This window comes from Heteronotia binoei, chromosome 11, assembly GCF_032191835.1.
Source record: "Heteronotia binoei isolate CCM8104 ecotype False Entrance Well chromosome 11, APGP_CSIRO_Hbin_v1, whole genome shotgun sequence".
NCBI lineage: Eukaryota > Metazoa > Chordata > Lepidosauria > Squamata > Gekkonidae > Heteronotia > Heteronotia binoei.
In genome coordinates, this window is record NC_083233.1 from 12,544,879 (window position 1) to 12,558,486 (window position 13,608).

General features: G+C 50.5%; 1 protein-coding gene and 3 pseudogenes across 1 annotated transcript; all 4 read left to right on the top strand.

Annotated features, from left to right (window-relative positions):
* Positions 1-321: 321 nt before the first annotated feature.
* LOC132578948 (tyrosine-protein phosphatase non-receptor type 11-like) lies at positions 322-1,118 on the top strand. Its single transcript, XM_060249112.1, has 2 exons — positions 322-332; positions 434-1,118. The coding sequence occupies exons 1-2, from the start codon at positions 322-324 to the stop codon at positions 1,116-1,118; spliced, it is 696 nt and encodes a 231-aa protein (XP_060105095.1).
* A 2,721-nt stretch (positions 1,119-3,839) lies between these two features.
* Positions 3,840-4,726, top strand: LOC132578949 (tyrosine-protein phosphatase non-receptor type 11-like; annotated as a pseudogene).
* A 2,721-nt stretch (positions 4,727-7,447) lies between these two features.
* On the top strand, positions 7,448-8,334 carry LOC132578950 (tyrosine-protein phosphatase non-receptor type 11-like; annotated as a pseudogene).
* A 917-nt stretch (positions 8,335-9,251) lies between these two features.
* On the top strand, positions 9,252-10,138 carry LOC132578951 (tyrosine-protein phosphatase non-receptor type 11-like; annotated as a pseudogene).
* Positions 10,139-13,608: the final 3,470 nt, after the last annotated feature.

Sequence of the window (13,608 nt, forward strand, 5' to 3'; positions counted from 1 at the left end):
ACCTCTATGGTGAGAAGTTTTCCACTTTGCCTGATCTGGTCCAGTACTACACTGAACAGCAGCCTCTGCTGCGGGAGAAGAACAGCAATATCATAGAGCTGAAATACCCCCTCAATTGCCAGAATCCAACCTTGGAAAGGTGATGCAATGACCACTTGACAGGCAAAGAAGCCGATGGGCTCCTGACGTCCAAAGGCAAACCAGGGAGTTTCCTGGTCTGGGAGAGCCAAAGCAAAAGGAGGGACTTAACTGTGTCCATCAGGAGGAAAGAGAAGGTGACCCACATCACAATATACAACGTGGGGAACGTCTACGACCGCTATGGTGAGCTGGTCCAGCATTACACAGAACAGTAGGACCTGCTGCCAGAGAAGAACAGCAACATCATAGAGCTGAAATACACACTCAATTGCCAGAAGCCTGCCTTGGAAAGGTGGTACAATGGACACTTGACAGGTAAAGAAGCCGAGGGGCTCCTGACGTCCAAAGGCAAACCAGGGATTTTCCTGGTCTGGGAGAGCCAAAGCAAAACTGGGGACTTCACTTTGTCCATCAGGAGGAATGACAAGGTGACCCACATCAAGATCCAGAATATGGGAAACTACTACGACCTCTATGGTGAGAAGTTTGCCACTTTGCCTGAGCTGGTCCAGTACTACACCGAACAGCAGCCTCTGCTGCGGGAGAAGAACAGCAATATCATAGAGCTGAAATACCCCCTCAAATGTCAGAATCCTGCCTTGGAAATGCGGTATAATGGCCGCTTGAAAGGCAAAGAAGCCGAACAGCTCCTGACATCCAAAGGCAAACCAGGGAGTTTCCTGGTCTGGGAGAGCCAAAGCAAATGGGGAGACTTCCCTTTGTCCATCAGGAGGAATAACGAGGTGACCCACATCAAGATCCAGAATATGGGGAACTACTACGACCTCTATGATGAGAAGTTTGCCACTTTGCCTGAGCTGGTTCAGTACTACACCGAACAGCAGCCTCTGCTGCGGGAGAAGAACAGCAATATCACAGAGCTGAAATACCCCCTCAGTTGCCAGAATCCTGCCTTCGAAAGGTGGTACAATGGCTATTTGACAGGCAAAGAAGCTGAGGGGCACCTGAAGTCCTAAGGGAAACCAGGGAGTTTCCTGGTCTGGGAGAGCCAAAGCAGATTGGGGGACTTCACTTTGTCCATGAGGAGGAAACAGGAGGTGACCCACATCAAGATATAGAACGTGGGGAACTTCTACAACCTCTATGGTGAGCTGGTCCAGGATTACACTGAACAGTAGGATCTCCTGCCGGAGAAGAACAGCAACATCATAGAGCTGAAATACCCACTCAATTGCCAGGATCCTACCTCGGAAAGGTGTTACAATGGCCGCTTGAAAGGCAAAGAAGCCGAACAGCTCCTGACGTCCAAAGGCAAACCAGGAGGTTCCTGGTCTGGGAGAGTCGAAGCAAATGGGGAGACTACACTTTGTCCATCAGGAGGAAAGAGGAGGTGACCCACATCACGATATACAAAGTGGGGAACTTCTACGACCTCTATGGTGAGCTGGTCCAGCATTACACCGAACAGTAGGGTCTGCTACCGGAGAAGAACAGCAACATCATAGAGCTGAAATACCCACTGAATTGCCAGGATCCTACCTCGGAAAGGTGTTACAATGGCCGCTTGAAAGGCAAAGAAGCCGAACAGCTCCTGACTTCCAAATGCAAACTAGGGAGGTTCCTGGTCTGGGATAGCCAAAGCCAATGGGGAGACTGCACTTTGTCCATCAGGAGGAATGACGAGGTGACCCACATCAAGATCCAGAATATGGGGAACTACTACGACCTCTATGATGAGAAGTTTGCCACTTTGCCTGAGCTGGTTCAGTACTACACCGAACAGCAGCCTCTGCTGCGGGAGAAGAACAGCAATATCACAGAGCTGAAATACCCCCTCAGTTGCCAGAATCCTGCCTTCGAAAGGTGGTACAATGGCTATTTGACAGGCAAAGAAGCTGAGGGGCACCTGAAGTCCTAAGGGAAACCAGGGAGTTTCCTGGTCTGGGAGAGCCAAAGCAGATTGGGGGACTTCACTTTGTCCATGAGGAGGAAACAGGAGGTGACCCACATCAAGATATAGAACGTGGGGAACTTCTACAACCTCTATGGTGAGCTGGTCCAGGATTACACCGAACAGTAGGATCTCCTGCCGGAGAAGAACAGCAACAGCATAGAGCTGAAATACCCACTCAATTGCCAGGATCCTACCTCGGAAAGGTGTTACAATGGCCGCTTGAAAGGCAAAGAAGCCGAACAGCTCCTGACGTCCAAAGGCAAACCAGGAGGTTCCTGGTCTGGGAGAGTCGAAGCAAATGGGGAGACTACACTTTGTCCATCAGGAGGAAAGAGGAGGTGACCCACATCACGATATACAAAGTGGGGAACTTCTACGACCTCTATGGTGAGCTGGTCCAGCATTACACCGAACAGTAGGGTCTGCTACCGGAGAAGAACAGCAACATCATAGAGCTGAAATACCCACTGAATTGCCAGGATCCTACCTCGGAAAGGTGTTACAATGGCCGCTTGAAAGGCAAAGAAGCCGAACAGCTCCTGACTTCCAAATGCAAACTAGGGAGGTTCCTGGTCTGGGATAGCCAAAGCCAATGGGGAGACTGCACTTTGTCCATCAGGAGGAATGACGAGGTGACCCACATCAAGATCCAGAATATGGGGAACTACTACGACCTCTATGATGAGAAGTTTGCCACTTTGCCTGAGCTGGTTCAGTACTACACCGAACAGCAGCCTCTGCTGCGGGAGAAGAACAGCAATATCACAGAGCTGAAATACCCCCTCAGTTGCCAGAATCCTGCCTTCGAAAGGTGGTACAATGGCTATTTGACAGGCAAAGAAGCTGAGGGGCACCTGAAGTCCTAAGGGAAACCAGGGAGTTTCCTGGTCTGGGAGAGCCAAAGCAGATTGGGGGACTTCACTTTGTCCATGAGGAGGAAACAGGAGGTGACCCACATCAAGATATAGAACGTGGGGAACTTCTACAACCTCTATGGTGAGCTGGTCCAGGATTACACCGAACAGTAGGATCTCCTGCCGGAGAAGAACAGCAACAGCATAGAGCTGAAATACCCACTCAATTGCCAGGATCCTACCTCGGAAAGGTGTTACAATGGCCGCTTGAAAGGCAAAGAAGCCGAACAGCTCCTGACGTCCAAAGGCAAACCAGGAGGTTCCTGGTCTGGGAGAGTCGAAGCAAATGGGGAGACTACACTTTGTCCATCAGGAGGAAAGAGGAGGTGACCCACATCACGATATACAAAGTGGGGAACTTCTACGACCTCTATGGTGAGCTGGTCCAGCATTACACCGAACAGTAGGGTCTGCTACCGGAGAAGAACAGCAACATCATAGAGCTGAAATACCCACTGAATTGCCAGGATCCTACCTCGGAAAGGTGTTACAATGGCCGCTTGAAAGGCAAAGAAGCCGAACAGCTCCTGACTTCCAAATGCAAACTAGGGAGGTTCCTGGTCTGGGATAGCCAAAGCCAATGGGGAGACTGCACTTTGTCCATCAGGAGGAATGACGAGGTGACCCACATCAAGATCCAGAATATGGGGAACTACTACGACCTCTATGATGAGAAGTTTGCCACTTTGCCTGAGCTGGTTCAGTACTACACCGAACAGCAGCCTCTGCTGCGGGAGAAGAACAGCAATATCACAGAGCTGAAATACCCCCTCAGTTGCCAGAATCCTGCCTTCGAAAGGTGGTACAATGGCTATTTGACAGGCAAAGAAGCTGAGGGGCACCTGAAGTCCTAAGGGAAACCAGGGAGTTTCCTGGTCTGGGAGAGCCAAAGCAGATTGGGGGACTTCACTTTGTCCATGAGGAGGAAACAGGAGGTGACCCACATCAAGATATAGAACGTGGGGAACTTCTACAACCTCTATGGTGAGCTGGTCCAGGATTACACCGAACAGTAGGATCTCCTGCCGGAGAAGAACAGCAACATCATAGAGCTGAAATACCCACTCAATTGCCAGGATCCTACCTCGGAAAGGTGTTACAATGGCCGCTTGAAAGGCAAAGAAGCCGAACAGCTCCTGACGTCCAAAGGCAAACCAGGAGGTTCCTGGTCTGGGAGAGTCGAAGCAAATGGGGAGACTACACTTTGTCCATCAGGAGGAAAGAGGAGGTGACCCACATCACGATATACAAAGTGGGGAACTTCTACGACCTCTATGGTGAGCTGGTCCAGCATTACACCGAACAGTAGGGTCTGCTACCGGAGAAGAACAGCAACATCATAGAGCTGAAATACCCACTGAATTGCCAGGATCCTACCTCGGAAAGGTGTTACAATGGCCGCTTGAAAGGGAAAGAAGCCGAACAGCTCCTGACTTCCAAATGCAAACTAGGGAGGTTCCTGGTCTGGGATAGCCAAAGCCAATGGGGAGACTGCACTTTGTCCATCAGGAGGAATGACGAGGTGACCCACATCAAGATCCAGAATATGGGGAACTACTACGACCTCTATGATGAGAAGTTTGCCACTTTGCCTGAGCTGGTTCAGTACTACACCGAACAGCAGCCTCTGCTGCGGGAGAAGAACAGCAATATCACAGAGCTGAAATACCCCCTCAGTTGCCAGAATCCTGCCTTCGAAAGGTGGTACAATGGCTATTTGACAGGCAAAGAAGCTGAGGGGCACCTGAAGTCCTAAGGGAAACCAGGGAGTTTCCTGGTCTGGGAGAGCCAAAGCAGATTGGGGGACTTCACTTTGTCCATGAGGAGGAAACAGGAGGTGACCCACATCAAGATATAGAACGTGGGGAACTTCTACAACCTCTATGGTGAGCTGGTCCAGGATTACACCGAACAGTAGGATCTCCTGCCGGAGAAGAACAGCAACATCATAGAGCTGAAATACCCACTCAATTGCCAGGATCCTACCTCGGAAAGGTGTTACAATGGCCGCTTGATAGGCAAAGAAGCCGAACAGCTCCTGACGTCCAAAGGCAAACCAGGAGGTTCCTGGTCTGGGAGAGTCGAAGCAAATGGGGAGACTACACTTTGTCCATCAGGAGGAAAGAGGAGGTGACCCACATCACGATATACAAAGTGGGGAACTTCTACGACCTCTATGGTGAGCTGGTCCAGCATTACACCGAACAGTAGGGTCTGCTACCGGAGAAGAACAGCAACATCATAGAGCTGAAATACCCACTGAATTGCCAGGATCCTACCTCGGAAAGGTGTTACAATGGCCGCTTGAAAGGCAAAGAAGCCGAACAGCTCCTGACTTCCAAATGCAAACTAGGGAGGTTCCTGGTCTGGGATAGCCAAAGCCAATGGGGAGACTGCACTTTGTCCATCAGGAGGAATGACGAGGTGACCCACATCAAGATCCAGAATATGGGGAACTACTACGACCTCTATGATGAGAAGTTTGCCACTTTGCCTGAGCTGGTTCAGTACTACACCGAACAGCAGCCTCTGCTGCGGGAGAAGAACAGCAATATCACAGAGCTGAAATACCCCCTCAGTTGCCAGAATCCTGCCTTCGAAAGGTGGTACAATGGCTATTTGACAGGCAAAGAAGCTGAGGGGCACCTGAAGTCCTAAGGGAAACCAGGGAGTTTCCTGGTCTGGGAGAGCCAAAGCAGATTGGGGGACTTCACTTTGTCCATGAGGAGGAAACAGGAGGTGACCCACATCAAGATATAGAACGTGGGGAACTTCTACAACCTCTATGGTGAGCTGGTCCAGGATTACACCGGACAGTAGGATCTCCTGCCGGAGAAGAACAGCAACATCATAGAGCTGAAATACCCACTCAATTGCCAGGATCCTACCTCGGAAAGGTGTTACAATGGCCGCTTGAAAGGCAAAGAAGCCGAACAGCTCCTGACGTCCAAAGGCAAACCAGGAGGTTCCTGGTCTGGGAGAGTCGAAGCAAATGGGGAGACTACACTTTGTCCATCAGGAGGAAAGAGGAGGTGACCCACATCACGATATACAAAGTGGGGAACTTCTACGACCTCTATGGTGAGCTGGTCCAGCATTACACCGAACAGTAGGGTCTGCTACCGGAGAAGAACAGCAACATCATAGAGCTGAAATACCCACTGAATTGCCAGGATCCTACCTCGGAAAGGTGTTACAATGGCCGCTTGAAAGGCAAAGAAGCCGAACAGCTCCTGACTTCCAAATGCAAACTAGGGAGGTTCCTGGTCTGGGATAGCCAAAGCCAATGGGGAGACTGCACTTTGTCCATCAGGAGGAATGACGAGGTGACCCACATCAAGATCCAGAATATGGGGAACTACTACGACCTCTATGATGAGAAGTTTGCCACTTTGCCTGAGCTGGTTCAGTACTACACCGAACAGCAGCCTCTGCTGCGGGAGAAGAACAGCAATATCACAGAGCTGAAATACCCCCTCAGTTGCCAGAATCCTGCCTTCGAAAGGTGGTACAATGGCTATTTGACAGGCAAAGAAGCTGAGGGGCACCTGAAGTCCTAAGGGAAACCAGGGAGTTTCCTGGTCTGGGAGAGCCAAAGCAGATTGGGGGACTTCACTTTGTCCATGAGGAGGAAACAGGAGGTGACCCACATCAAGATATAGAACGTGGGGAACTTCTACAACCTCTATGGTGAGCTGGTCCAGGATTACACCGAACAGTAGGATCTCCTGCCGGAGAAGAACAGCAACATCATAGAGCTGAAATACCCACTCAATTGCCAGGATCCTACCTCGGAAAGGTGTTACAATGGCCGCTTGAAAGGCAAAGAAGCCGAACAGCTCCTGACGTCCAAAGGCAAACCAGGAGGTTCCTGGTCTGGGAGAGTCGAAGCAAATGGGGAGACTACACTTTGTCCATCAGGAGGAAAGAGGAGGTGACCCACATCACGATATACAAAGTGGGGAACTTCTACGACCTCTATGGTGAGCTGGTCTAGCATTACACCGAACAGTAGGGTCTGCTACCGGAGAAGAACAGCAACATCATAGAGCTGAAATACCCACTGAATTGCCAGGATCCTACCTCGGAAAGGTGTTACAATGGCCGCTTGAAAGGCAAAGAAGCCGAACAGCTCCTGACTTCCAAATGCAAACTAGGGAGGTTCCTGGTCTGGGATAGCCAAAGCCAATGGGGAGACTGCACTTTGTCCATCAGGAGGAATGACGAGGTGACCCACATCAAGATCCAGAATATGGGGAACTACTACGACCTCTATGATGAGAAGTTTGCCACTTTGCCTGAGCTGGTTCAGTACTACACCGAACAGCAGCCTCTGCTGCGGGAGAAGAACAGCAATATCACAGAGCTGAAATACCCCCTCAGTTGCCAGAATCCTGCCTTCGAAAGGTGGTACAATGGCTATTTGACAGGCAAAGAAGCTGAGGGGCACCTGAAGTCCTAAGGGAAACCAGGGAGTTTCCTGGTCTGGGAGAGCCAAAGCAGATTGGGGGACTTCACTTTGTCCATGAGGAGGAAACAGGAGGTGACCCACATCAAGATATAGAACGTGGGGAACTTCTACAACCTCTATGGTGAGCTGGTCCAGGATTACACCGAACAGTAGGATCTCCTGCCGGAGAAGAACAGCAACATCATAGAGCTGAAATACCCACTCAATTGCCAGGATCCTACCTCGGAAAGGTGTTACAATGGCCGCTTGAAAGGCAAAGAAGCCGAACAGCTCCTGACGTCCAAAGGCAAACCAGGAGGTTCCTGGTCTGGGAGAGTCGAAGCAAATGGGGAGACTACACTTTGTCCATCAGGAGGAAAGAGGAGGTGACCCACATCACGATATACAAAGTGGGGAACTTCTACGACCTCTATGGTGAGCTGGTCCAGCATTACACCGAACAGTAGGGTCTGCTACCGGAGAAGAACAGCAACATCATAGAGCTGAAATACCCACTGAATTGCCAGGATCCTACCTCGGAAAGGTGTTACAATGGCCGCTTGAAAGGCAAAGAAGCCGAACAGCTCCTGACTTCCAAATGCAAACTAGGGAGGTTCCTGGTCTGGGATAGCCAAAGCCAATGGGGAGACTGCACTTTGTCCATCAGGAGGAATGACGAGGTGACCCACATCAAGATCCAGAATATGGGGAACTACTACGACCTCTATGATGAGAAGTTTGCCACTTTGCCTGAGCTGGTTCAGTACTACACCGAACAGCAGCCTCTGCTGCGGGAGAAGAACAGCAATATCACAGAGCTGAAATACCCCCTCAGTTGCCAGAATCCTGCCTTCGAAAGGTGGTACAATGGCTATTTGACAGGCAAAGAAGCTGAGGGGCACCTGAAGTCCTAAGGGAAACCAGGGAGTTTCCTGGTCTGGGAGAGCCAAAGCAGATTGGGGGACTTCACTTTGTCCATGAGGAGGAAACAGGAGGTGACCCACATCAAGATATAGAACGTGGGGAACTTCTACAACCTCTATGGTGAGCTGGTCCAGGATTACACCGGACAGTAGGATCTCCTGCCGGAGAAGAACAGCAACATCATAGAGCTGAAATACCCACTCAATTGCCAGGATCCTACCTCGGAAAGGTGTTACAATGGCCGCTTGAAAGGCAAAGAAGCCGAACAGCTCCTGACGTCCAAAGGCAAACCAGGAGGTTCCTGGTCTGGGAGAGTCGAAGCAAATGGGGAGACTACACTTTGTCCATCAGGAGGAAAGAGGAGGTGACCCACATCACGATATACAAAGTGGGGAACTTCTACGACCTCTATGGTGAGCTGGTCCAGCATTACACCGAACAGTAGGGTCTGCTACCGGAGAAGAACAGCAACATCATAGAGCTGAAATACCCACTGAATTGCCAGGATCCTACCTCGGAAAGGTGTTACAATGGCCGCTTGAAAGGCAAAGAAGCCGAACAGCTCCTGACTTCCAAATGCAAACTAGGGAGGTTCCTGGTCTGGGATAGCCAAAGCCAATGGGGAGACTGCACTTTGTCCATCAGGAGGAATGACGAGGTGACCCACATCAAGATCCAGAATATGGGGAACTACTACGACCTCTATGATGAGAAGTTTGCCACTTTGCCTGAGCTGGTTCAGTACTACACCGAACAGCAGCCTCTGCTGCGGGAGAAGAACAGCAATATCACAGAGCTGAAATACCCCCTCAGTTGCCAGAATCCTGCCTTCGAAAGGTGGTACAATGGCTATTTGACAGGCAAAGAAGCTGAGGGGCACCTGAAGTCCTAAGGGAAACCAGGGAGTTTCCTGGTCTGGGAGAGCCAAAGCAGATTGGGGGACTTCACTTTGTCCATGAGGAGGAAACAGGAGGTGACCCACATCAAGATATAGAACGTGGGGAACTTCTACAACCTCTATGGTGAGCTGGTCCAGGATTACACCGAACAGTAGGATCTCCTGCCGGAGAAGAACAGCAACATCATAGAGCTGAAATACCCACTCAATTGCCAGGATCCTACCTCGGAAAGGTGTTACAATGGCCGCTTGAAAGGCAAAGAAGCCGAACAGCTCCTGACGTCCAAAGGCAAACCAGGAGGTTCCTGGTCTGGGAGAGTCGAAGCAAATGGGGAGACTACACTTTGTCCATCAGGAGGAAAGAGGAGGTGACCCACATCACGATATACAAAGTGGGGAACTTCTACGACCTCTATGGTGAGCTGGTCCAGCATTACACCGAACAGTAGGGTCTGCTACCGGAGAAGAACAGCAACATCATAGAGCTGAAATACCCACTGAATTGCCAGGATCCTACCTCGGAAAGGTGTTACAATGGCCGCTTGAAAGGCAAAGAAGCCGAACAGCTCCTGACTTCCAAATGCAAACTAGGGAGGTTCCTGGTCTGGGATAGCCAAAGCCAATGGGGAGACTGCACTTTGTCCATCAGGAGGAATGACGAGGTGACCCACATCAAGATCCAGAATATGGGGAACTACTACGACCTCTATGATGAGAAGTTTGCCACTTTGCCTGAGCTGGTTCAGTACTACACCGAACAGCAGCCTCTGCTGCGGGAGAAGAACAGCAATATCACAGAGCTGAAATACCCCCTCAGTTGCCAGAATCCTGCCTTCGAAAGGTGGTACAATGGCTATTTGACAGGCAAAGAAGCTGAGGGGCACCTGAAGTCCTAAGGGAAACCAGGGAGTTTCCTGGTCTGGGAGAGCCAAAGCAGATTGGGGGACTTCACTTTGTCCATGAGGAGGAAACAGGAGGTGACCCACATCAAGATATAGAACGTGGGGAACTTCTACAACCTCTATGGTGAGCTGGTCCAGGATTACACCGGACAGTAGGATCTCCTGCCGGAGAAGAACAGCAACATCATAGAGCTGAAATACCCACTCAATTGCCAGGATCCTACCTCGGAAAGGTGTTACAATGGCCGCTTGAAAGGCAAAGAAGCCGAACAGCTCCTGACGTCCAAAGGCAAACCAGGAGGTTCCTGGTCTGGGAGAGTCGAAGCAAATGGGGAGACTACACTTTGTCCATCAGGAGGAAAGAGGAGGTGACCCACATCACGATATACAAAGTGGGGAACTTCTACGACCTCTATGGTGAGCTGGTCCAGCATTACACCGAACAGTAGGGTCTGCTACCGGAGAAGAACAGCAACATCATAGAGCTGAAATACCCACTGAATTGCCAGGATCCTACCTCGGAAAGGTGTTACAATGGCCGCTTGAAAGGCAAAGAAGCCGAACAGCTCCTGACTTCCAAATGCAAACTAGGGAGGTTCCTGGTCTGGGATAGCCAAAGCCAATGGGGAGACTGCACTTTGTCCATCAGGAGGAATGACGAGGTGACCCACATCAAGATCCAGAATATGGGGAACTACTACGACCTCTATGATGAGAAGTTTGCCACTTTGCCTGAGCTGGTTCAGTACTACACCGAACAGCAGCCTCTGCTGCGGGAGAAGAACAGCAATATCACAGAGCTGAAATACCCCCTCAGTTGCCAGAATCCTGCCTTCGAAAGGTGGTACAATGGCTATTTGACAGGGAAAGAAGCTGAGGGGCACCTGAAGTCCTAAGGGAAACCAGGGAGTTTCCTGGTCTGGGAGAGCCAAAGCAGATTGGGGGACTTCACTTTGTCCATGAGGAGGAAACAGGAGGTGACCCACATCAAGATATAGAACGTGGGGAACTTCTACAACCTCTATGGTGAGCTGGTCCAGGATTACACCGAACAGTAGGATCTCCTGCCGGAGAAGAACAGCAACATCATAGAGCTGAAATACCCACTCAATTGCCAGGATCCTACCTCGGAAAGGTGTTACAATGGCCGCTTGAAAGGCAAAGAAGCCGAACAGCTCCTGACGTCCAAAGGCAAACCAGGAGGTTCCTGGTCTGGGAGAGTCGAAGCAAATGGGGAGACTACACTTTGTCCATCAGGAGGAAAGAGGAGGTGACCCACATCACGATATACAAAGTGGGGAACTTCTACGACCTCTATGGTGAGCTGGTCCAGCATTACACCGAACAGTAGGGTCTGCTACCGGAGAAGAACAGCAACATCACAGAGCTGAAATACCCACTGAATTGCCAGGATCCTACCTCGGAAAGGTGTTACAATGGCCGCTTGAAAGGCAAAGAAGCCGAACAGCTCCTGACTTCCAAATGCAAACTAGGGAGGTTCCTGGTCTGGGATAGCCAAAGCCAATGGGGAGACTGCACTTTGTCCATCAGGAGGAATGACGAGGTGACCCACATCAAGATCCAGAATATGGGGAACTACTACGACCTCTATGATGAGAAGTTTGCCACTTTGCCTGAGCTGGTTCAGTACTACACCGAACAGCAGCCTCTGCTGCGGGAGAAGAACAGCAATATCACAGAGCTGAAATACCCCCTCAGTTGCCAGAATCCTGCCTTCGAAAGGTGGTACAATGGCTATTTGACAGGCAAAGAAGCTGAGGGGCACCTGAAGTCCTAAGGGAAACCAGGGAGTTTCCTGGTCTGGGAGAGCCAAAGCAGATTGGGGGACTTCACTTTGTCCATGAGGAGGAAACAGGAGGTGACCCACATCAAGATATAGAACGTGGGGAACTTCTACAACCTCTATGGTGAGCTGGTCCAGGATTACACCGAACAGTAGGATCTCCTGCCGGAGAAGAACAGCAACATCATAGAGCTGAAATACCCACTCAATTGCCAGGATCCTACCTCGGAAAGGTGTTACAATGGCCGCTTGAAAGGCAAAGAAGCCGAACAGCTCCTGACGTCCAAAGGCAAACCAGGAGGTTCCTGGTCTGGGAGAGTCGAAGCAAATGGGGAGACTACACTTTGTCCATCAGGAGGAAAGAGGAGGTGACCCACATCACGATATACAAAGTGGGGAACTTCTACGACCTCTATGGTGAGCTGGTCCAGCATTACACCGAACAGTAGGGTCTGCTACCGGAGAAGAACAGCAACATCATAGAGCTGAAATACCCACTGAATTGCCAGGATCCTACCTCGGAAAGGTGTTACAATGGCCGCTTGAAAGGCAAAGAAGCCGAACAGCTCCTGACTTCCAAATGCAAACTAGGGAGGTTCCTGGTCTGGGATAGCCAAAGCCAATGGGGAGACTGCAATTTGTCCATCAGGAGGAATGACGAGGTGACCCACATCAAGATCCAGAATATGGGGAACTACTACGACCTCTATGATGAGAAGTTTGCCACTTTGCCTGAGCTGGTTCAGTACTACACCGAACAGCAGCCTCTGCTGCGGGAGAAGAACAGCAATATCACAGAGCTGAAATACCCCCTCAGTTGCCAGAATCCTGCCTTCGAAAGGTGGTACAATGGCTATTTGACAGGCAAAGAAGCTGAGGGGCACCTGAAGTCCTAAGGGAAACCAGGGAGTTTCCTGGTCTGGGAGAGCCAAAGCAGATTGGGGGACTTCACTTTGTCCATGAGGAGGAAACAGGAGGTGACCCACATCAAGATATAGAACGTGGGGAACTTCTACAACCTCTATGGTGAGCTGGTCCAGGATTACACCGAACAGTAGGATCTCCTGCCGGAGAAGAACAGCAACATCATAGAGCTGAAATACCCACTCAATTGCCAGGATCCTACCTCGGAAAGGTGTTACAATGGCCGCTTGAAAGGCAAAGAAGCCGAACAGCTCCTGACGTCCAAAGGCAAACCAGGAGGTTCCTGGTCTGGGAGAGTCGAAGCAAATGGGGAGACTACACTTTGTCCATCAGGAGGAAAGAGGAGGTGACCCACATCACGATATACAAAGTGGGGAACTTCTACGACCTCTATGGTGAGCTGGTCCAGCATTACACCGAACAGTAGGGTCTGCTACCGGAGAAGAACAGCAACATCATAGAGCTGAAATACCCACTGAATTGCCAGGATCCTACCTCGGAAAGGTGTTACAATGGCCGCTTGAAAGGCAAAGAAGCCGAACAGCTCCTGACTTCCAAATGCAAACTAGGGAGGTTCCTGGTCTGGGATAGCCAAAGCCAATGGGGAGACTGCACTTTGTCCATCAGGAGGAATGACGAGGTGACCCACATCAAGATCCAGAATATGGGGAACTACTACGACCTCTATGATGAGAAGTTTGCCACTTTGCCTGAGCTGGTTCAGTACTACACCGAA